Source organism: Scomber scombrus, chromosome 21, assembly GCF_963691925.1.
Source record: "Scomber scombrus chromosome 21, fScoSco1.1, whole genome shotgun sequence".
Classification (NCBI taxonomy): Eukaryota; Metazoa; Chordata; class Actinopteri; order Scombriformes; family Scombridae; genus Scomber; species Scomber scombrus.
Window position 1 is genome coordinate 11,678,167 of NC_084990.1, and position 25,616 is coordinate 11,703,782.

Genomic DNA, 25,616 nt, shown 5'->3' on the forward strand with positions numbered 1-25,616 from the left:
CTCTTCTGGGGATAAAACATTCAACTTGAACAAGACATGTCACCCGGAAAAAAAAGCAGTTTGTTTCTCTTTCCACTAAATGCTGCTGAAGTGGCTGTGGAATAGATTTGCTGTTGTGGATGTGATTTGTGATGCACCGAATCAGGCTTCTACATGTTATTCTTTTTTCCTTGTGCACAAAAGTTAAAAGCTTTATTTATTAATTCATGTTTTCACATTATGTGTCCCTGTAGTATATGTTAATATGGCACAAAAGAATCACATTTTCGCCCTTTAAGTTGAATCAAAATATTAAAAGTGCTGCAAGTTTAGTTGAAATTAGTCTGATGACACTCTTAATTCATGCAATGGATGAATGACAAAAATATCCCTCCAAATGAAAATCTGAAATACTGGTAAAAATCAACTTCACCAATGTGTAATGGGCTTCTGTGTAATGCTTTCTAATCATATTAAATGATACCAGAAATAGAAAAAAAGAAAGGCTTTTGTCCATAAATATCTCACTAAAAATGCTGGTTAATGTACAATGTGGGCTTTTAGTGGAGGATGAGGTTTAAAACGATTTTGTTTCCATCATGCATTACAAACAGACACCTTCTGTGTAATTAATGGCGGAAGGTATGTAGCAAATTGTTCCTCAGTGCAGGCACAAACACACATAAACACCTTTTTTAGGCTTTGTGCTGATGTTATTATTAGATTATTACACCTTCTTGATAATTGATGTGCCATAACTGCTGACAGGGGAAGTGCTTTTACTTGTGTGGTTAATGTTGTGGCACTTATGACTTTTAATGGCACACTGAGTAGTGTAGTGTTGTTTTCCTACCCTGTTGCTTCAGGAATGTGTGTACTTTCAGCTCTGGCAGTAATAGTTAAAGTTCAGCATTTTCAAGGAAATTTGCCTGATTTAGTTTCTTGCTGAGAGTTAGATGAGAAAATCAATACCACTTTTATGTATGTACAGTCAATATGATGCAGATTTTGTTTCCTTAGAACAGAGCTAAACTAGCTGTTCCCACCTGTTTCCAGTTTTTGTGTAGTTTTGTAGCTTCATATTTAGTGAGAGTGGTATCGATATTTTCATTTGAAAAGAAAGCAAATGTCTTGTGGCTTTAAAATATAATTCACTCAATATTAATCTAGTGTGGATGAATCATTCAGAGGACAAATTCAAGCCAGAAGCAAAAAGAGTCTGTCAGTCAACATTACCAGCAGAAAACCATATAGGGTATTTCAATGGAAAGACATGGAGGTTTCTTATGTAGATAACACAATGACATATGAGAGCAGAACTAAACTCATCTTTCTTTTTTGCACATCCCCTTTTCTCACATCTTGCTTATTCTCCTTTTGTCCTAAAGAAGGACATTTTTGTCCCATGGGGCATAACAATATTGACGTCAAGAGATGAGTTATTGATTGAGAGGAGAGGACAGCAAAGACAGTTGACATGCAGCAGACTACTTCAGGTACCAAACAGCAGAAGCATTCATACATGTATGCGGCATGTGCGAAGGAATATTCATTTCATTGTGGGGTGATACACATCTATTGAGTTTTGAACATATGTCAACCAGACATAGACATTTACTGAGGACTGAGGAAGATGTGTGTGCTCATCTCCCCTCTCCATGCAACAAGAGCTGTGCTGCTCACTACACATCTTTACATGTTGGGGAAATTGATGCAACACCGCTTTGTTCTATCGCCTTGCGATATATATGAAGCGATAATGAGAGTGCGTTCCGTCCTGATTGAATGGGATGATGACATCGATATGAAATAGCTCCGTCCTTCCCATGGCTTCTATGTGTATTCCACATAGATACATCTTCTTGTCTAGTGGGTCATTTGACCTGCATTAGTTGGGGCTGATTGAAACACTGAAAAATAAGCGTGCAGCAGTTCTGCAGAGCTGGTCAATGTCACAGAGAGGAAAAAAGAGTCAAATGGCAGAGCGGAGACAGTTCTCATGTATCATTTCGTGGAACATATCAATAACCATAGCAACATACACAGCAAATAGATCCCTACTGGCAATTATGCAAATGTGGATGTGACATGTGAGTCTGTGCCCAGCATGATGCGACGAGAGGGGAATTCACCAACATTTGGCTGCTCTGCTGCTGCTACCATTAGCTTCCACCCCCTCTCTCCCCTGTCTCTCCCTTCTCTACCCCCCCATCACCACGTTTCCATCTCCTCCTCCTCCTCCTCCTCCCTCCCTCCCTGCTAGCCTGCCTGCGTCCATCTCTTTCCTGTTCTCGCTGCGGTGTTGCTATAGCAACGAAGAAATGTGGGAATACCTCCGTCCTTCAGAGAGAGGGGAGGGAGAAAGAGAGAGAGAGAGAGAGAGAGAGATAGAGGAAGAGGATGAGAGACAGACAGAGAGGGGAAGGGGTAGACAGAAGAAGAGACAAGAGAGGAGAGAAGAGAAGGGAAGGAAGTGTGGAAAGACTGTTAATGAAAAGACTGAGATTCACTCCCTGAATGGACACCATGGCCTGTCACTTAGCCACCTGACTCCGGGTGTTTGTCCCCCATCCACGGCCAAAAAAGCTATCCTACCCATTGATATTCAGTCTCTGTGAAGAAGACAGCACTGTTATCTCGCTGGAGGGGTGGGTGCCAGTGGGGGTGGGGTTGGGTTCGACTAAGATGGCACAGTGTCACACAGCCATGGCGTAGCTTCACGCTGGGCCCTACGCACGCCATTTGTTTGACGATCCATGTGTTCTGGATGTCTCCATTTGTAGTGAGGCTGCAGTTTCCATGACAACGTCCGGACTAAAATAGCACCACGCTTTTCTCTCTCTCTCTCTCTCTCTCTCTCTCTCTCTCTCTCTCTCTCTCTCTCTCTTTCTCTCTCTCTCTCTCTCTCTCTCTCTCTCTCTCTCTCTCTCTCTCTCTCTCTCTCTCTCTCTCTCTCTCTCTCTCTCTCTTTCTCTTTCTCTCTTTCTGTCTCTTTTTCTCTCTCCTCCACTCACAATACACTCATAACTGTTCATTCGGGCCTCTTTCTATCAGGCTGAGATGTCCCATACAGCTCATCGCCATTCATCATATGGATTGAAGCACATGTAACCCCCCTCTACTCTCCCACCCACCCGTCACAATTTCTCTTCACACACACACACACACACACACACACACACACACACACACACACACACACACACACACACACACACACACACACACACACACACACACACACACACACACGCAGGCACGCACATCACATCTCCTCCCACCTCTTATCTCCCATTTTCAGTCTCTCAGTCGCTCTGCAACAGATTCTGTCAACATGCATCAACCTCTGCGTTGTCATGACGACGGTCTTGAAAATCACTGCAATTATTTCAACAAAGACAAAAACACTACAGCCACTTGGGCAAGAGGAAGGAAAAAAAACATGGTGTGTGTGTGTTTATGTTTATGTTTTCAGTTTATTTGAGTGACAGAGAGAGAGAGATGCAGTATTGTGAATCGGTGCATGCGTGTTTACTGACCCTTCAATGAACTGGTGTGTATCAATTTTGGCATTTTCCAAAGCAAATGTGCATGTGTTAGTGTGTGCGTGTATTCATATATGTATGACGTATGTGTGTGTGTGTGTGTGTGTCTCTCTTAGTCTCATATGGTGAAACTCCTGTCTTTTCCTTTAGTCGGACCCTTGAGTATGTATATGTTGGGCTGTAAATCAGCGCAGGTGGACTCACTGACCCATTTGTACAGGGGTATGGTTTTTCAAAACCAACCTGTACCAGCTACCACACGTGTGCATGTGTGTCTGTGATTACTGAACACTGATGTGAGATAGAGAGAGTCAAACAGATGGGCAGAGACAAATCTGCTCAGTGGCAGTCTCAGAGTCTATTTTATGCTACTTTATACTTTTACTCCACTATTACTGAACACTATATGTTTAGTTGTATTTTAAATTAGTTCCATCTTGACCATGACAATGTTGCATGTTTTAATGCAGAAGTAATGAAAAAAATGTAATTATTATTATTACATTAAAGCATTCCAAAAGCAGATGGTTTTCATCACATTTACTTTTGACTGATGATATTCTATATTGTAAGGGTTAGGGTTAGGGTTAACCCTAACCCTAACCCTAACCCTTATCTTATGAAAAGATCATAACAATGAGGAAACTGGTAAGCCTTTCAAAAAAGGCTTACCAGTTTCCTAAAAAAGCTGAGCACTGCAGTTTTTATGAAACATTACTCAAACAGGAGTAAACAGATTATTTAGGGCTATTTTCAGCCACAGATTTAGAACGGGAGTGAATATTTATGGCACCAGGACCTGTATATGGGATTGACTCAAAATAAATTTAAGTGCCTGTGTTCATCATAATAAAAGAAGATGCAAAATGCAAGTGCAAAATGTGTGGCTTATTTGTATGTTTTTGGACAACACTGGGGATCAGTGGTAATGACAATAAGAAACATGTAAAGTATCACCAGACTTATCTTATAATTAAATTCAATTTGCAGTATTTCGTTCATTAAATCACGGCCTATGTAGTCTTAATTTAATCTTGAGCACAGTTATGTTACACTGACAGGCCTCGTCTGTGAACACTGTATATTACTTAGTACAACAGATCATATCTTGCACTTATCAAATATGATGTCAGTGCTATATAGCTCTAAATCTTCACACTCACTAATCCCATTGTATCCCATAAAGCTCCTTTGATACTAACAGATACTTACATGTGTGCAGAGTCAGGGAAAACACTCCAGGCCCTGTAATCTTGGGGCCAAACCCACGGCGGATGACAGCATGTTATAATGAGTGTTTGTGGCCCTGGGCCAGTGTGCATGTGGGTATTTGTGTGTTTATTTACGTAGGAGTACAATCTGAGAAGCCAGGTGGGTGTGTCTACACTTAAACCATTTTCTTTGTCATTGTTCCTCTGAAGCTATGAGTGTCCTTAACATATGGCAGCGGCTTTACAGTGGACTTATCAACACTGAGGGGCCAAATGTGTCCTCAAGATCAAAGGTCAGGTAGCGGGGCTATAAAAGCGCTGCCTCCTTTACTGGAACATGCAGTTGATGAAAGTCTGAGTATAACTGAAGATTTGGGATGCGCAGCTTCTGTCTGTAACTCATTTCACTGAAAGAGGAATATGTATGAACAGGGACTGAGGTAAGTGCATATATTAATTTATGTGATCTGTGATGTCTTTTAATCTTTTTTGATGCAACATTTAGATGTGCCTGTGATCTAATGTATATGATATTTCATTCAGTTATTCTTTGTGAATAATTAAATCAAGATGACATCAATCCAGGACAGAGTGCTACAGTATTTTGCAAATGATGACACAACATGCACATTTAATATGTTGTATAATTGGTCTGAAAGACACATTTGCACAATCTTTGTTCCACTATAATTTAGAATTATTCATAAAATTCACTTCCTTCTGGCATTTAACAATTCACATTATTTGCCATTTTTTTAACTTCACGTCAGCAGGGGAACTCTGTAAAGGAGGAAGAGATTGACAAGTCAGGAAGATGTTGACGTTTCAGGAAAGTTTGGGCTGTGTGTTTCTTCTCTGTTGCATCTGCTTGACTGAGTGTCGGGAGCTGAAGTTTGTCGTAGCTGTAAGTATATCCTTTTCCCCACAATTTTCTTTAAAATGTCTACATAAAAAAAAGGATAGCAGTTCTGTGTTTATGTTGTTATTGTTCTATCTATCTATCTATCTATCTATCTATCTATCTATCTATCTATCTATCTATCTATCTATCTATCTATCTATCTATCTATCTATCTATCTATCTATCTATCTATCTATCTATCTATCTATCTATCTATCTATCTATCTATCTATCTATCTATCTATCTATCTATCTATCTGTATGAGGTATATATATATGTGTGTGTGTCTGAGTGTGTGTGTGTGTGTGTGTGTGTGTGTGTGTGTGTGTATTATTATTATTTATTTATTGTATTTAAAAAAAAAATTGTTCTCACTTTTATGTGGTCATATTATTTTCTGTAATATTGTGAACATTTTTTAGGGGGAGGCTTTAAATAAGCCCATTCAGGTTTTCTGTCTCCCCCTGCATTGTCTATTGTCATTTTTTGTCTAAAAACTAAACTAAACTACTACTACTACTACTACTACCACAACAACAACAAAAACAACAACAACAACAACAACTACTACTACTACTACTACTACTACTACTACTAGAGCATAATATTACATGTATTTCACGTGTTTCATATAAGCTGTCTTATAAAAGATACATCCACGCGAGATGTTTGTATAATATTACTGACAGCATTTATTTGTTGAATGCTAGATTTTTAATATCTGGAAGCCAATTCAGATAACATGAAAGTGATATTACTGTATGTTACTGCTGATTTACACTGTATTTTTCTGCTCAGTGAGTCTTATTATATTTACACACTGTATGTGGCAACGGATTACTTTGAGCCTAAACTCCAACAGTGTCAAGCATATCTCTCCCAGACACTGCAGTGTCGTTCATAAACCTCTTTGCATATCTTTCTCTTACACTGTAGTTCAATATAGAATGAACAACTGTTTATGAAATATTTATATTGGTTGTCCTTTTTAAAGCACCTAATCTAGTGTGTAATACTAGTGTGTTTGTCAGAGACTACAATTTTATATGTAGCCTGACAGTAACCATTTATTAAGAACTTAGTTAAGTTTATTACTTGTCACCAAGTGGAATTTTATTCATTGCAGTCTTATCAACATGTTTGTTTTTTGTGTGTAGCAAAATTAAATTAAATTAAATGGAATAAAATAAAATACAGTTTTATTACATTTTATGAAATGTTACTTATTTTTTTATTTTAGTTGACTTGAGTTCAGTTTCTATAATTTCAGATCAGTGTTTAATCTTAGTTAAAGGCAGTCCTAGGAAGGTGTTTTGCATCAATTAACTATCACCTTTGAAAGCAAGCCATGACCTTGTTGACTTGACTGTGTGGTCTGTTTTTATTTGAGGTTTTACACCCTGATGAGTTTAAATCACTGTGGTGCTAACAGGAAAACAGTGAATCAGAGATGTCCTTAAACCAGCCTAATCGACCTGAGTATTATGTCACAACTCCAAAAAGTGAGTCCTCAAGTTAATAATAACAGCGCACCTCCACAGCATCTTTGTCTTGATGACATCACCAAAATGACTCCTCTGTGTCTCAAATCCAGAATGACCTGTCCAAGATCACAAGTTTCTATTTCTGACTTCTGTCTCAGGGTGGATTACTTGCCCCTAAGTACACACTGTAATGACTGGTACAGAACCCTGGCGTCTCAATCCTTGTGACATAATCTGTTATGACTTTTAAGGTGTTTCGACATGGTGATCGATCGCCTATTGAGTCGTATCCCAGGGATCCTCATGGGGAGGGAGTGTGGGCTAACGGCTTCGGACAGTTGACTGAGGTATTGTTATTCTGTGTCTGCATGTGGAAAGCAAACATGATAGAAATATATGTCAATTATCATTATAAATGTCTATAAAATCCATATATCCATTCATTTTTCTACTGTAAACCCCTATCCCTTATATATATATATGTGTATTTCATCACAGGCCTGTGTGTGCAGTAGCTTCAGATGTGGTGTCATACATTACAGTATAGTTAAATTTGAGTCTTGAGATGGAAGAAACATTTTATTTTATAAAGTTTTAATTAAATTCCTTCCCTCTATGACATTGTTCTGCTCTCAGGCAATTAGCCAGTTTACAATGAATAAATTCGAAGGCCTTGGAGAAGGAGTGAAATGTATTATGTTATGTAAATAAATTCAACCTGACCTTAAATCTGCTAAATCTTCAACAAAAGGTCAGATTCTACAACAATTAACAGCAGTTTTTCCTTTCAGCTGGGCATTAAACAACAGTTTGAGCTGGGTAGGTTTCTGAGGAGGCGGTATGGAAACTTTCTCGATCCAGACTACAACAACAAAGAAGTAGGTGTATTTGTGTGTGTGTGTGTGTGTGTGTGTGTGTGTGTGTGTGTGTGTGTGTGTGTGTGTGTGTGTGTGTGTGTGTGTTACATTTTGCTTTCTTTCATGCTTGTGTTTCCTGCTGTCATGTGTTCCTTCACTCTAACATGGGAAAATAGGATCATGTTTTGCAAGCCACTGTCTGTTATGGTTGTAACTACATAGACTAAGTTAATGAGCATGACTCATGTTGGTGATATGACTTGTAATACGCTGTAACATGCAGGGAAATATTGCCCCTGGGCTCCATGTACAGTACAGTTGGCAGCACGCACGACGGTTCAGGGTGCCCCCGGGCTGCATGCTCAGCATACTGTCATTACGGAGATATGATTTCCGTTTTCTTTTCCTGACCCTATTTTTTTTTACACTAAGTGGCTTCCTTTTTTTCTCCTGCTTTCACTTACCCCACCCTCACCCTCTCTCCATCCTTGCATTCAGTCTTCTTGCCCCTCCCTTAGATAAAATGCAATTACCACAAAAATAACAACTCTTCTCAGTATCATTTACGCTTCATCGCCCAAGTCATAGTCAACTTGTACCATACCTTTTCCTGCTTTGCCATGTCTGTTTTAATTTGACAAAAAGTGGAGGAGGGGGGGGATTATCAGCATCACAGGAACATCCAACCTTATCAGTGTGATTTACTGTGTTTAAAAACTTGACACAGGTTGACAGAGAGATATAGACCAGCAAAGTCTGATGTCAGAAAAGATCACAGCAAGACAGATCTTTTTCCCCTTTCCTCGCTCATCCATTTGGATTTCTTGTGACTCTCCTCCTCTTTTAAGGGAATACCTCAGTTGACTTGGAATAAATACAGCTCACTCATGATACACTGCTGCTTTGCTTGGTGCATTTATTTTGCATTACATAAAAATAGAAAGTGAAGTATATGCATTTCCACATCGCAAGTGCAAATGCATTCCTTTTGAGTTTCCAAGTGCATTTCCACTTTCTATAAAAAGCAAGCTAAGTATGACTGTCCTATTTGGGAGAACACAGTAGACTGTGGTATGTGTAAGAAGTATAGTGCACGCATTTTATTATCATGTTTCCCCCCATGTGTCCAACAGTTATACGTGCGTAGCACTGACTACGACCGCACTCTCATGAGTGCCCAGGCCTGCCTCGCTGGGATGTTCTCCCCAACCAGACGCCCGCCTCCAATCATGCCCCAGTTACTGTGGCGGCCCATTCCAGTGCACACCATCCCCAGGGCCCAGGACAAGGTGGGTTGCTGAGCCACATACATATTTCCTTTCACACAGCAGTCATTCACAGCTCAGTAGAAACTTGCTCAAGAGTCATTTGAGTCTCTCTCTGTAGTTCCATGTTGCTGTCTGTGTTCACCTAAAGCTGTGAACCTGGCGCACTGAAACACCCAACTGTTTTAAAGCATGCAATGAATGTATAATTGTGCCCAGAAGACTTGCAGCACCTGCAGTAATGTGCATTATTTCCACTGATGTTGTGCTGTTGTTTTCGATTTCTCAAGCTGTTGAAGTCTCCAGGCAAAGATTGTCCGAGGTTCAGAGCGCTGATGACGGAGACTTTTGAGAGTGAGACCTACCAGAGGTTCCTCAGGGCTCACCAGGTGATGCAAACAAAGACAGTCCTCACTGCACTGTAACTCATCCTCAACATCTGTTCAATGACGTGAACGTTCTACTCACAGCATCACTTTACCATGAGTCATGTGCCTGTCTGTTGTTTTATATCATCACAGTCAGATTTGCTGTGAATACTTCTCCTGGCCTCTACTGCTTCTTCTCTACTTACTGTACCCATGCCTTGATTTGTAAATGAACTGACACTGTGAAATGCACATTTCTGTAAAACAGTGAAATATACAGTTCACAGTTGTTGGTGCCAACGTTATCAGCACCTCCAGTGGATGTGTTAGGTATGCTGTAGACATCATGTCCTCTCAGTAATTTTCTCAGGCACGGTGACTCCAGTGCCTACAAAAAGCTGCGCAGTGCAATTTCTCTCACATTCTCAGAGATGCTAATTAACGGTTTGGATTTAATTAGATTAAGAATTACAATAAAAAAGGTTTTAATTAAACTGAGTCCCATGCGCTGCCTATTAAGGTGGTGTCTGAGATCAGGAACAGGGGCCTCCTGCATTGGATTTTAACACCCTCTGCTGGAGGCAAGTTACATACAACAATCAAAATGGTGCCATTTTTCACTTTGTTGTCTGACCAAAGTTTAAACAAACAACAATCACTACATCAGTGATCAATATCAATGCATAAAAAATCAACCAGCTACTGCTACTGTGTGCACTTTTAAAATATAATTACTAACAGCAAGAGCCATTATATGAGCACCTGTAAATACAACTATAGCAAAGTTTTATGTTACCATATGCAAAATGACAATAACAATGAAATTAATGAAAGAATTTAAAAGAGTTGAATGTAATTTTCTTCTTTAATTTCTTTTTGCAGCACTTTGTAGAGGAGCTTTCTAACCACACCGGTTACCCTATCTCCAAACTGGTCGGCAAAAAAATATGGAGGGTCTATGACACGCTTACCTGCCAGGTATACTCAGTGGTTCACAGCAAGAGCACATACACACAGTGGAATCATGCACATAAACACTATGAAGCTTGTATACTACATGTGTTATGCAGTTTAAAAATGTGCCCATCACTTATACAAACACCAGCTGCAAACAGAGAAAGAAGATCTGCTTTCTTCCAACACATCTGCAGAGACTGGGAGGGGGCCTGGAGCATAGGGAAATCATTTTTATACATACAGTAAGACATGAATAGGACAACATATTGAAATGATAATTAAAGCATTATGAGATGGGTGGATTCTAGGCCAGGTTGAATGCGCTCATTCACACTTGCAAAATGAGCATCTGTTATCTTCAGACCAGCGCTAAAAATAGCCGGGATAATAGAAACGATGAAATACAGCCATTTAAACCCCCCTTTGTTGTGATCCATGTGTTGTGTAATCTGAGTATTAGTGTGATGCGAGGTAATGAATATTATTTTCTCACGCAGAGGATCCATAACTTGACTCTCCCACGCTGGGCCACCCAAGATGTTCTGGACACCCTAAAGAGAATAGCATCCTTTGAGGTCATGTACAGCATCCTCAGTCACAAGCGGAAAGAGAAGGCAAGGCTCTCGGGAGGTGAGGATTCACATTAGAGCAAATTAATTTAAAGCACTGTTCTGATAATTAAATGTTATTAGGATACACATGCTCTGTGTATCTTCTGTTGTGACTGCTGGCGGAGGCTTTGTTTATGCATCTGCCAGTGTAAAGCCAGAGTCAGGGTCAAGTTTCCCAAAAGCATGTAAGCACATACGAGCTAATGGGAAAAAAATGATTACAGAGCGAAGACAAGATGCTTAATAAGGTCAAAGAGATTGCTTTGGTGTCTGGGAAAAATTTAATTTGAACTGTTGACACTGTTAATTTTCCAGGCGTCCTGCTGAATGCCATCCTAAGGAATTTCTCCAAGGCTGTAGAGCAAGGGAGCACGCTCAAATTCATTATGTATTCAGCTGTAAGTTTAATATTTGGGCACATGCAAAACCTCACAACAAATTGTAATCTATTTCACATTCTGTATCCCCTCACCTCCTTATTACTGTGATGTTTGTGTCTCATGCCAGCATGACTCCACACTCATCACCCTCCAGGCTGCTCTGGATGTGTACAACGGCCTTCTCCCTCCTTACGCTGCCTGTCAGCTCTTTGAGTTCTACCAGGAGTATGATGGGTAATGACTTTTCCCAGCCTTATTCAATGCCCTTTCCTCTTTTCATATCAAATCAACACTATATAGGTCAGATGGCTCAAATACACCAGATTTTGAATGATTGCATTTCACTGTTTAGCAGCACCAAACCATTCTGTTTTTCTTTTCAATTAGATGGAAATATGGAAGCAATCCAGCGTTGCAATGGCCAAATTAGCACATGATGAAAAGCCATTTACATAACACTTGCTGCAAATGTGTGTCATCTCATTGTGTTCATCCTAATAATTCCACAGATCCTATTCTGTGGAGCTGTATTACCGCAATGACTCCTGGCGCGACCCCTACCCAAACCCAGTGCCAGGATGCAATGGGTTGAGCCCCTGCCCTTTGTCCATGTTCACTGAGCTGGTGCAGGATGTGGTGGCAGAGGACTGGGGAGCAGAGTGCGGGTTTAGGATAAGTTCTTACAGTACAGGTGAAGAAAAAGTAGATATTTTTATATCGTCATGCTAGCACTGCCTTCTATTTGCTTCTATTTCAACACTATTGGCATCGCTAGGGTTTTGAAACAATATGTTTATTCCTGTATTCACTTTGGGGACTGAGGAAAGGTTTTTCAGCACAGGCTGTGTGATTTAAAAATATCAGGAAATATTCCACAGTCACATGTACTGAAACAGGATTGTTGTCCCCCACAGGTGTCATAATAGGTCTTGCAGTGGCCGTGGGTGTCCTTGCAGTGGCGCTGTTGTTCAGCATAGGAATGACAATCCACAGGAGACAAGCGCACTACTCCAGAGAGGTGTAGTGTAGATGACTGTCACACATGTGCCAAAAATAAAGGAAGGTGCTTTTCCACTGTTGAAACAAATAATAATGTGCCATGTATTTAGTATTTTATATCCTGATTGTGTGTGTGTGTGTGTGTGTGTGTGTGTGTGTGTGTGTGTGTGGCTTTTTCCTTCTTCTAAATGTTCTAGTTTGTGTGACTTAAAGAAGATGTAGAAAGTGATGATTTGTGAAAAAGTACTTTAACAGAGAAATAATATGAATTCCAAATAACCAATCAGATATCATAGGCATCATTCAATTTTATTTGATTCACTTATGCAGTGTAAGGTCTACATGCTGATGTTCACTGTTCATTCAGTGTTTGGTTCATATCATTTCACATTCTTTGCTGTTCGGTTGCTCATTTCTTATCTTCCTTGTCTGGGTCTTTGGGAACTGTGAGAGAACAGGACACATAAGGAGTGTTAGTTTTTATTGAAATTAGCCCAAAATGTACTATTATGCAAGTATAGGATTGTATCGTATACACATTTAAACTATTCAAATTCTGTGTTGTTGTCATAGGGTGCACAATCAGCTTTTAGTGTAACTAGCTACCGACTGATCTTCGGTATTCAGCGTAACAAAGGAGAGACACGATAAGTTGTTCTCATTTCCTCCACCTTGCTACCCCACTTCTTTCCCTCCTCCCTATTTCCCCTCCTCTCCTCCATTCTTACTTCGGACGTCCAGCCTGCATTCCACTTCGTCCTGGCCCAGGTCGTTGATAGCCCTGCAGGAGTATTTGCCTCCATCAAAGGTGCTTGGCTTGCGAATGTTGAGGGTCAGCACTCCCTGGTTGTTTTGCATTAAGAACTTGGGATCCTCACCAAGGATCATCTTGTTCTTCATCCAGATGATCTTAGGCTAAGATGCAAGAAAGTTAGATGAATAAGATAAGATATTCCTTTATTAGTCCCACAGTGGGGAACATTTCAATTGAATAAAACATCCACAGTGGGAAGAAAAAACTTTCTAACTTTACTAAGTAATTTTTCTTTTAAAAATCTTTTTATGCTACTTTTTTGTCTTTATCTTGTAGCTTTAAACATAACATTTGATATAAAAATGAACTTCAGACTTTACTTTGCTCATGGCAAGTGGCACACAGCCTTCCCCTGTTAATCATACTCCACAGGCTATTTATTTTACCTTGGGGAAGCCTCTGACGGCACAGCTGATGGCAGTGCTGTAACCGGCCACCACAGATCTATCAACCAGGGGCCGTGTAAACTTGGGCATACAGGTCATGTCTTTCTCCTTGAAGGGGGTTGGTTTGAACTCCAGGCCTATATAGAGAAGGGTGAGAGGGCACGCAAACTTATTTAGTCAACCTCATAAATCAGTGCAGAGATTTGCAATATACTTAACAAACACACAGAAAGAAACCGCCTGCGATACGTACAGACACACATGCATATACTGTCTCACCTGTCTTTTCAATGGCAGCCGTGTTCTTGCTGGGGCAATTGTCATCGCTCAGGCCGCAAAGGTTTTCACTGTAGACGCGGAACATGTACTCATTGCCCATGATTAGATCTGAACATGTACAGTGAGTCCGCCTGTTGTGCTCATAAACGGTGAACCATTCCTGGAGAAAAATTATATTCTATTATATTCCTCATGTATTTTATTTCAGTTTAACATAAATGAGTTTAAGGATTTTTAAAGTCTGTCCTGAAACAATAAGCAGGTGCCTAAATCATATATTGACACGTTTTTCTTGCTGTCATCATTCCTCCTGTTTGTACTGGCCAAGAGATCGCTTTCCTGCACTTTCAGTATTTGTGATGGGGGATAAAATCCACACCCGCTTAAAATGTACATATGTTTATATACTTTATTTGAAACTAATATGAGGCTTCAGCCACACAAATTACTCAAATCAAAGTTCCCTTTTTAGTGCCTGTTTCAATATTCATATGGGCACCTGACTGGTGTTTTAAGACAAACTTGAAAAATTGTGAATAACAAAAAGCAAACAAAATAAACCAAGAGTCATATCAAGCAGTGGTGATGGCTCGTAATCTCAGCTTTGTTGTTGAACTAGACATTTCAGCAGGTTTGTAGTGCTTGAGGTTTGACATCCTCCCCCTCCTTCCCTCTCTCTGACCTTGGTCTTCAAGTCTGCCTTCTGGATGGTGTATCCAATAATCTCACAGTTGCCATCATCCTTGGGGACCTCCCACTCCAGTGCTGCATTGAAGCCCCAGATGTCTGTCACCTTCACGTTCCTAGGAGGCCCTGGCCTTTCTGATTGGATTAAACATGTCATATGTTCAGTACATGTCAGTTGTTATTCTGTAATGATATTCAATTATTTTTCTTTTTAATGAATTGTTTTCGCATGGACACTGAAAGATAAAGTAAAACATATTACATTTGTTGGACATTTTATTGTAAATAACACATATCATAAATCCTGATCACCTTACCAACAATCCTGATATCAATGGCAGCTCTGTCCTCCATGTTCTCAATCTGTACAACCAGCTCATATTTTCCTGAGTGCGTTCTCTCTGCAGAGCGGATAAAGAAGATACTGTCCACGTTGCTGTTACGGACATTGACCATCTTGGGGTCAATGGGTTCACCATCCTTGTACCAGGTTGCAACGGGGCGTGGTTTACCCTATGAGATACATAATGATCTATTGTTAAGGATACCAGAGATTTCTTTTGCTCATCCACCCTTCCAAAATGATTAATGGTACAAAATAAGAAAAACAAAAGATGATCTGTTCTGTTTTTAATTACTAAGCATTTTATATCAGTTTCAGTTTTTAAATCATTAGGAGTCTAATTTAAATGTTTTGCAAATTAACAACTATGTATAACCAAAATATAATGAATCAGCACTTTGGCACAATGAAACACCAACTTAACACTTCTTTCATTTTTTTCTTCTGACTTGTACCAAATTGTACCACACAAATGACCAACAAATAACCATTAAATATTAAAATATTAAATAACTTTCACCTAACTTTCAAAACCATTCAAAATAAATGTATGTCTTACATATTAGTGCCACCTGACACCTGCCCCCACAGTTTCCCATTGATGTTTAAATATCTTAGTATGAGTTAGCTCAACATAGAACTAAACTACACAATTTCATCATCCAAAACATTATCTGAGGTGTGTTTCTAACCTGGAAGGGTATGGTCAGGTTGATCTTTTCTCCTACTTTCTTGGTGTACTTTGTTCTCAGGTCACGAGGAAGGCGGATCTTGGGATATTCTAAAGAAGTTAAAGACATTTCAGTTAAATATGAAGTATGCAATTTAAAGACACTCTATACTGTACACTGATAATATGAAGGAACAGTATCAGTGTACAAGTCACATTACACTGAAAAGAAAAAGTCAGCACAACAAGTCCTTTCTCATCAACTCTGTGTTAAGGCTATTGCTAAATAAAATAACCCATAAAACATGATTACATGTACTCTTTTTTATTGAATCTTTTTTCAACTGACTTACCCACGATCTCACGGATGGTGACGGGCTGTGCCATTGTTGCAGGAGGGCTACGTCCAGCGATGTTTATGGCCACCACCCTGAAGTGTATCTTCTCTCCCACGGGAAGGCCACGCACCACATACCCCTGCCTCTCACAAGGGTCCTTGTTTGCTACCACCCACTCAGTGTCTAAAATAAAAAGCATTTATGTGATTTATAATGAATAGTTGAATGAAAACTGAATAATTTGTAACCCATGCTGCTATACAGTCCCTGTTTAGCATATTCATTCTGGTTTCGTGTCAATTTTTTGTATGTTATACACTTCATAATATTAGAGAATGTTATTGCAGTGTCCACAAATGTTTATAATATATTTTTTGTGTCACCTCCATCCTTGCAGTATTCAATAATGTAGCCATCCAGGCCCCCGGCTCCTATCTTCTCTGGGGCGAGCCACTTCAGGCTGCATGTGCTGTCTGTCACATCGCTTACAGTCAGACGTGTCGGCTCGCTAGTTGGGGCTGAAGTTGACAGAAAGAAACACTCAAGAGATTGACCGGGTTGACAAATGTGATGCATAAAGGGAGGAGCAGGGAGGAGCTAAGAAAGATGTTACTGAAGAGAAGAACAAGGATGGCAGTGATACGTACCAATAGGCATGAAGGGTTTGGAGTTGAGACTTGGCTGAGACAGGCCAATACTGTTGACAGCAAACACCCTCATCTCATACAGAACACCTTCAATCATCCTCTTAGCCTCATATGTAGTTGATTCATATACATCAAAGTTAAGCTTTGTCCACCTGGAAGAGCCTTTCTTCTTTCTCTCCATGAGATAACCTGATTGATTAATAACAAAGTGAGCATAAACATGCATGAATAATACTTGAAGACATGATACACAGAAAATCATTATTGAATATGTTCAGCCCAATGAGCATGAAAGATTAGGGATACAATTAATTCTTTACCTTTCACTACTGCACCACCATCAAATTTAGGAGGCTGCCAGGTGATAGTAGCACAGTCCTCTCCCACTCCTGTGCATTTGACAGACTCAGGAGGGTCGGGCACATCTGAAATAAGATTACAGTTTTAGCATACATCAGCAGTTTAAAAAGCAGTACAATACATACTTAAATTCTAATACTAAAACTAAAAAAAATACTAAATCTCAAGTGCTGTAAACTGGATCACAGCACATTAGTTACCTTGCTAACAGCTGCCCTGCTGACATTTAATCCTCACTCACCCACAATCTTCACAAAAAGTATAGCCTTATCCTCTCCAGCAGGGTTGGTCACAACGATGTTGTATTTGCCCTCATCCTCCCTCTCTGCTCCCTCTATGATGAAGCAACTCAAGTCCTTCTTGGTCTCCACTCTTACACGCCCTTCAGTCTCTGTGATCTCCTAACAAACAGGAAAGTGTTGCGTGTCAATCATGGATGTATAAGAATAATTCTAAACACCATGAAGGGTCACTTTAAACAAGTAATATCAATTGTCACCATTTGTGTAGCATTAGACATAGCACTAACACTGCCAGGATATCCTCTGTACAGTAAATGCACATACTTTAGTTGTTTTTTGTACCCAGGGGTTTGTGCAAATACTCTGATGGGGAGAGGTGAAAATGACAAAGGGACACTTCTAGCATGTTTAAGGTTAGAGACAAGATTCATGTTCACACATTAATGCAATCGCAGGAACACTATGATAAATCAAAAGGGCATTTGTGAGCCATCTGAGTTGATCAGAGGGAGATTTTGGCAGTACTTGTGCTCACCAGTGATCACTTGGGTCACTAAAACACCATACTAAAGCGACATTTGGGCTAAATAAGAAGCATGTAGCTGTCCAACGAGGGCACAGCCATTTCACACTTCCAAAACAGGGTGCTTTGGCACTCTGACCAAAAGGGCAGTGTCCTTCCCACCACCTCTGTGTGCTTTACTGCCTGTAGGCACAAACAATCCCATCGGTTGGGCCAAATCCCAACAGAGCAGCAGTTTTTTTCAGATGAGGTGGCATTTAATTCAAGCACAGCGAAAGAGACAAAAGAGGTTGAGGAGTGAGCATAGTGCTTGTGATTAGTTCTGATTTCAGGTTAGCTTTCAAATCAACGTACACATAACTTTAAAATGTCCAGTCAGTGTGCACAAACATGACAAGTTCAGCAATTCAAACCATTTATTGCCTTGTAAAACCACATGTTTTTTTTACCATGTATGTAATGACCCTTTACTTATCACATCCTTACATGATCTCCTTTGGACCAAACAACTGTAGGTGCTGGCTCGCCTGTGATTTCCACATCCAGTCGGAGCTTGTTGCCTGCCACCACAATGATGGTGTTTTGGGAGACCATGCTTCCAGTGGCGTCCAGGTGGATCTTTGGAGGATCTTGTTAAGGTAGAATATTTAATATGAAGAGTGATTTTGGGAATGCATTTTGTTAGGATATGAACTATACACAAAATTTAAAAAACATTGTGAAAAGGTCATTTAAAGCTACCTACCTTGTCTGGGCACATAGTCGATCTTAATTTCTGTTTTGAAAGCCAAAAAAAAATGTTGACAGTATTATTCAGGCTGGTGATGATTAATGCATCCATGACAGCACCACTGTAATTATTCTGTCTTTCTCACCCAAGAAGTTGAGTTTGGCAGAAAGGGACAGAGCGTATCCATCAGGAACAAATGTGTAGTCGCCAGCATCGTCTGGCTTCACCTCATCAATAATCAGTCGATGAAACCTGAAAAAAAAAACAGAGAAGATCTGATGTAAGAAAAATAACAGTTTTCATTAAAAGAAATAAAAATATAGGGATGTATGATAGTGAATGTAGGGAATGTATAATATACTATAAAATGGTCTTCTACCTTCCAATGTGGGTCATTTTGATACGGTCGCTTGGCAAGACCTCCACTCCATCTTTGAACCACTTTCCTGTAACCTTGTCATCAGACACCTCGCACTTGAACAAGGCACTATCAGTTGCCTTGACCGTGAGATCAGCAATGTCCTGCAGCACCTCCAGTTCTTTTTCTGTAAAAGACATTGGAAACCACAAGAGAACAGTTCAGGCAGGAGAGAGACTCTGAGGAGCTATAGGTGAGAGGGAAGATAAAGTTCATGATTGTAACATCTTGTCTTGACTCAGTTGTATGTTTATAAAGCACTCTTGGGCCACCAGTTAAATTCAGCTGCATTATTTGTACTCAGAGACAAAGATTTACACAAACTCTACAATCACTGTAATTAAAACTGTTGTGAATGAGAATTTAAAATTTTTTAGTAGCACCTTCCACTTCCAGTTCTCCTTTGGTGTGCCCCCCGTTTGTCCACGCATGGTACATTCCAATATCAGCCTCCGTGGCCTCCTGGATGATCAGTGTGTGCTTCTTTCCATCCTTCTTGAAGCGATACTTTGTGGAGTCTTTGTCTCTGTGAAGCTCTATGTCTTCAAAGAACCTGTAAATAAATATGAAATAAGCACATCACTCTTTGAGATGTGTCACCTTTTAATGTTTAATACACAATAGTAACAGTGAACCTACAGTACTGTGAGTATGATGTAAGTCCTAATGCAATAGAGTAATATTTCCAACATTCAGTTATTGCTAAAAAAATTCAAATAAAGTATTGCTGTGGGAAAAATAATGGGTTTGCATCTCTCAATTGGAAAATATTCAATATGAAATAATAAATATGCTATGAATGATACTATTCATTAAATGCAATACTATGTGTTATTGAAATGTATCAACACACAGTACATCACCCTTATGAATTTTCATTCCTACTAACAGTGATTTATTTATTTGGCTTCTCAACCTTTACAGATGCTTGAAAAAACACGCTGAGAGATCTTGTTTACCCCAAAGGTAAAAACATTGAGAGCTCTTAGACATTACTTCAGGATGATAGAGCAGAAAGCAAAATTTGTAAACTCTGTATTTGCTGTAGAAATCAGTATTTGAGCCATGTCTGGAAATGAGATTGGTATGTTCCAGATCTTCTTGTGACAAATAAAGACACAACAAATAAAATAGAGTCCATGTATTTGAGCTTGAAAAGCCATTAGTACTTATATTTTGATATGTACCACTAGAGCGCACATCAGTCATGAACCTTGTAGCAGACTGGAAGGATTTAGAGATGAATTCATTATGATTTAGTGAAAAAAGTTCCACAATCCACAATCTTATATGTACAAAAACTGTGCATGTTTTACTACTGGTACTACTAAATTACTGCATCATATACTGACCACATGACATGGGCACCCTCCTCCGAGACCTCGATCTCAAACTCCACTCTCTCTCCAACAACCACATGATAGTCGTCCATCAGCTTGGTGATGGTCACAGGGGGCTCTGGATGAAGCAGAGAGAGATGTATGCTTGTGCCATAAGGACAACAAAATGCTTCTTTTTCTTAGTAATGTCAAACTGAAGAAGCACTGCTAATGAAAAAAAGAGAACATTAAAGAGATGGTGCACCTTTGACGAACACCTCTGTGAAACTCTTGTCATCGCCAACCACACACTCATATGCAGCATCATCGGACAGGTTTGTCTTATTGATGGTAAGTGTTCTCAAATTCCCATTTGCCTCAATGATATACCTTGAAAAGTAAAAGACAGATTACAGGTCAAAAAACTGTGGAACATTCTTGTATGAATGCCTATTCAAATAATCTATCCGTATATCTGAACAAAAGTAATTTTTTTAATGGAATTTTGTTTAACAGACCCAGTTTATGCATTTCAGTTGTGCCATTAAGGCATTTTAATGTATAAAATAGAGGTCTTTGTCCTCGGGGTGTATCTGCATTGCTCTACTTGAGGCATACAATGTCTTGGCAGTGCATTGCTAAGGCCTCTGGGAGGCTCCTTATGACGGTCTAAAAATAAAACGTGTTGATGGCAGCATCGTTCCAAAGTATGACTTTGTGGCACAGATAATTTTAGCTGGATATTTTTAAAACGTTGCCCATCAAGTCCATCTGAGCTTGATGATTAATATGATACAGTCTAATTCTTCCATCTAATTGCATGAAGCTTAGCGGGGTGAAAAAGGACACTAAAAAAAGGTCTGTGTGAACCTCTAATAACTAGCGTGTATGTATGTGTATATGCTTTTATGCATGTACTTGGCTGAGGGTTTGATCTCCTGGCCGTTCTTCAACCATTTGACCTGGACCATGGGATCAACCACCTCACACGTCAGAACAATCTTCTTGCCTTTATCCACTGAGTAGCAAGAATCTAGCTTCTTCAGGAAAGCTGGGGTTGGAGACAGAAAGGGAAAGATTCAGAATTAACCAATCATGAGATCAGTTTCATGTTGTCCTTCCTTTTTCTTATTTCTCATCAGCGGCACTGCTGTCCTCCTTCATTTCCTTCATACTTCAAATTCCCATGTACTTCTTCCCCTCCCTTCACATCTCACGTAACCCGGCTTACCCTCGGTATGCTTGGGCTCAACAGTCTTCATCTTTTTCAGACGTTTCAGCATGCCCCTCAGGTCAGTGATGCCATACTCAAAGGCGATTTTCTCATAGTCGCATGGATGGGCGCTCTTAAGCAATTCCCATACGTCTACCTGCTCGGGCGCTTTTTGAGCCTTCTTCTTCCTGTCAATGATGGACAGCGGATCTGTATGCAATTGGGACTCGAAAACAGAGAAGAGGTTCTCTGGAGAAAAAATACAATGTGTCTCAGTGCTTGACAATTTTGCAAACTTCTCACTTCTTAGTGGCTTTCAGCAGAGCGCTGAAATCCAGATCTCCCTCGTCCTCTCCAGCATCCCTGTGTGTATGGACACAGACATTCAATATACGAACTACTGTGACCAATAGTACTGTAATGTGCTGAACACACACACACACACACACACACACACACACACACACACACACACACACACACACACACACACACACACACACACACACACACACACACACACACAAACACACACACACACACACACACACACACATACAGGGACACATTGGAAAATGTTATAAATAGTATCTGTATACATTTTCCCTCTTGTGTATTTGCACACTTGTGCACAGACCACTGAGGCAGGCTGAAACGCAAATCCCAATGCACTCACGCTCTCTTGAAAGCAGACAAAATATCTGCCTGCTCCTCTTGGTGTGCAGCTGAAATGAGAGGAGTTGCAGAGAATGCAGATTAGGGCTGGATCACATCATAACATTAGCACATGTGGAATCTATGGCAGCATTTTTATAGTCCAGAGTCCGTTTTCATTTACCTTCAACAGAGATCTCGAAGTTGGAGCTGTCACACTTGTCTTTTGAAGTCACTTCGCACCTGTAGCCTCCAGCATCTCCAGGGACTACTTTGATGATCTTCATTTCATAAGTGTAGATCTTGGGGATGAAAGCATAACCTTGTTACTTCTTTGTCATCTCTAGTTATTGCTAGTTATTTCTGAACAAAGTGGATCAGATCTCACAGTACAAACTTTTGATGGCTCTGTCGTACATACCTTAGTATTCCTGTCAAATGTTTCTTTGAACTGCATGTGTTTCCCAGCCTTGCTGCCAAGGTCCAGCCACTTTCCCTTCAGCCATTTCATGGTGGGTTTCCTGGCCAGCTTGGTTGTGTCAACCTTGGCTACGAAATGGATATCCGATCCTGTCGTTCACAAACAACAGTCGTTATGTTGGTAGCATTAACCACAGACCCAAGGCATACTGTATGTTCTGTGTAACGATGCTACACTGTTTGGATTGTAACAGTTTTCTCTCTGCCTGGAAAATTATTCATCCATGCATCCATTTGTGTGTCTAACCTGTGACAGCGACTGTACTCTCTGGTGGTTTCTCCACAAAGAGCCCAGTGAGCTCGGTGGACACAGTCTCTGAAAGGTAGGAGAAAGAAGTTAGCGTACTAGTTTACGCCACTGAAGAATAAATAAAACGCATTCAAGAGCCCATAAATGGCATCTGTAACATCCAGTGTGCAACAAACCAAAAGTGCAAAGGACAAAGAGAAATGCTTGGACATTTTGAACAGGAACAACACCAAAAATACTGGAATCACACCTGCAGGCACAAAACAAAAACCAACAGCATGTGGTTCAAGATTAAAGTTAAATATAGACAAAATATAGACAAAAGAAGGAATTTTGAAACTCTTGCAGTTGGTTGTCATAAAAATACGTTGAATTAAATCATGTAACCATGTGATTTAAAAACAAAAAAAAGAAGAAAGCTACAGTTTATCAGAACCTTTTTCTTGCTTGCAAATGTAATTACTGTTTTTATGCTCAATAAAAAGGTGCATCTAATACTTCTGTAGTATTGGATGTTTGTTTGTAGTATAGTAGAAGTATAAAACCTAATTATTTCCACGCATGTACTGTTGTAGGCAACAGAACACTTGCTGATGTTAACAATAATGTGTGAATGAATGGAATGAATATTATTTTCTGTTATTCAGTATTCTTATTTGCCAATAATGCAGCAACAGTCTTTGTCCAAGTCATGACAGATAAAAGAATGAGTCTTCTGATTTTTTAAAAATTTGTAGTTCACATAAAAGAAGGGCCAAAAATCATTAGATTATATATGAATTCTGTTTTTAAGGTTTTTTCCCCCTTGTTAGCTTCTGTACAGCAGCAGAATAATATAACAAACGTGACTGTGGTTTTGAACATAAATTGTATATAGTGCACAGACAGTTTGCCAGTTTTACTGAGGGGGCAGTTATATACTGTGAGGGGGCATTTAACTATGCAATAGTCACTGAGAGGCAAAATAACATTAATATAAGGCTACTGTTTTAAAACAAAAGACTACACTCACATAAGACTGTCGTACTAGCAGTTTGAGTTTATTAACGATTCTCTGTCAAAATCAGCAGGGGGAGGCACATGTTTGGGGCTTGCACCCCTCCCTCTCTTTCTCTCTCTCTCTCTCTCGTTGACTTTCCCTTCAATTCCCTGTCATTTCAAGCCTTTGTTTGAAAATGGAATTTGGGCCAAAAGTTCATGTCCATGGTTCTGAAACAAAAGTGGTGCTATCCATTTTTCTATAGATACAAAAAGCTTAAACACACGTGGCAAAAACTATAACTGAGGGGATTAAACCGCTTAAGATTGCTTGTGACGCCAGGTCTGGTATGATAATACAACAACATAAAACAAAGTCATCTGAACAGTGAAGCACTCCATGCATTCAGTTCAAAACACATCAAAGATCAAGAGGGCATTTAACGTATTCAGGCTAAAGGTCCAGTGATATTTAATCACTTCAGCAAAGTATCAGTGCCAATTAGAGAGGTGCTCCTTCAGAATGTGCTAATGACTGTGCTAAGTATAAAACTTCTACTGTAGTAAGAGCACCTGTTGACCTCTACACATCAGCACTTTCTACCCATATCAAAGATTTAGCGCCCCCCCCCCCCCCAGGTACAGATCTATAAATAATGTAAATAATATAATGTATAATATATTAATTATTGAAACAGGAAATTTAGATATCACTAATGCACAGCCTTAAAGCATATACCAATCAATCACAAATACAACATTTTCACTGATCATATTTAAAAAACACATAGGATGCATACATTGACATTTCATAACATGCAGTGGAAAGTCACAGTCCCACACTGGGCCGACAGTTCGCCCTTACCCTCCTCTTCATGATCAGCTGGGAAAAACAAAAACCCCCGTTTAACAAATGGAAGTATAACAATTTTCTGTTATACTGTACCATAAGTCAGTGTGAACTCATCAGGTAAAACAAGGCCAGTGAACAGCAATTATAGAATTATTATTATTAATAATACTCCACACAGTGAAAGGCAATCAAAAAGAGAATTTGTGCTTATGGGGGTAAGATCCCATTTGTTGTCAGTCAAAACACAAAGTAATCAAATATGTTGATTACTGCTCTTTCAATCACCAAACTTGGGATAAATTATTATTTGAAATGATCTTGATTACTTCTTTAAGACTGATCTTGCAAAACTGCTTGTCACATAGGAGACAATTAATTTAGAAATAGAGCACATGCACCCCAGGCCATACAAACAAACCGCTGAAGTTTGACTTAAAAGACACATTGTTTATAATTTTTCTGCTCTGAGCATTGATGTGAGTGTGTATATATAATATTTTATAACAAAGTTTATTGCATTTCCTGCTCAAGTTTCCCTAAGACAAATACAACTCTGGGCAAACTACCCACTTATCTGCTCACTTTATGTTTAGAACATCCAAAAGGTTTCCACATTTTAAAGAAACTGGCATTAGCTTCCTGCATCATTAGCCATACTGGTAAAAACTGTCTACAAATGGCAATAACATTTATAACTCTACAGCCAGAACATAACATTTGGATCTTTTTTGCCTGACTCTAGCTTTTTTTCCAAGTTTGAGGAGCTGATAATGCATGAATTACCTTGTTTTACTTTGTTTTTTAGCTATAATAAAACTAAGGTAAATGGTAGGTGCGTGAGCCTGTCCACAGGACTATAAATGGATATGAATGG

At 39.6% G+C, this 25,616-nt stretch overlaps 2 protein-coding genes across 2 annotated transcripts; one reads left to right on the forward strand and one right to left on the reverse strand.

Annotated features, from left to right (window-relative positions):
• The first annotated feature begins 5,549 nt into the window (after positions 1 to 5,549).
• LOC134003858 (testicular acid phosphatase homolog) lies at positions 5,550 to 12,583 on the forward strand. Its single transcript, XM_062443209.1, has 11 exons — positions 5,550 to 5,639; positions 7,373 to 7,468; positions 7,913 to 7,999; positions 9,112 to 9,267; positions 9,534 to 9,632; positions 10,494 to 10,589; positions 11,066 to 11,198; positions 11,495 to 11,577; positions 11,687 to 11,793; positions 12,069 to 12,250; positions 12,474 to 12,583. The coding sequence occupies exons 1-11, from the start codon at positions 5,550 to 5,552 to the stop codon at positions 12,581 to 12,583; spliced, it is 1,239 nt and encodes a 412-aa protein (XP_062299193.1).
• A 265-nt stretch (positions 12,584 to 12,848) lies between these two features.
• Positions 12,849 to 23,011, reverse strand: mybpc2b (myosin binding protein Cb; the record flags this gene model as incomplete). The annotated part of the gene is made up of 26 exons (XM_062443211.1): positions 12,849 to 13,002; positions 13,287 to 13,473; positions 13,759 to 13,895; positions 14,038 to 14,197; positions 14,720 to 14,859; positions 15,042 to 15,237; positions 15,760 to 15,848; positions 16,091 to 16,258; positions 16,459 to 16,593; positions 16,723 to 16,911; positions 17,043 to 17,147; positions 17,324 to 17,483; positions 18,334 to 18,476; positions 18,593 to 18,622; positions 18,723 to 18,829; positions 18,957 to 19,122; positions 19,379 to 19,548; positions 20,348 to 20,453; positions 20,580 to 20,704; positions 21,233 to 21,365; positions 21,546 to 21,715; positions 21,831 to 21,890; positions 22,204 to 22,252; positions 22,366 to 22,483; positions 22,603 to 22,751; positions 22,909 to 23,011. Coding segments are annotated over 26 exons (3,330 nt in total), but the record flags the coding sequence as incomplete, so codon positions are not given.
• Positions 23,012 to 25,616: the final 2,605 nt, after the last annotated feature.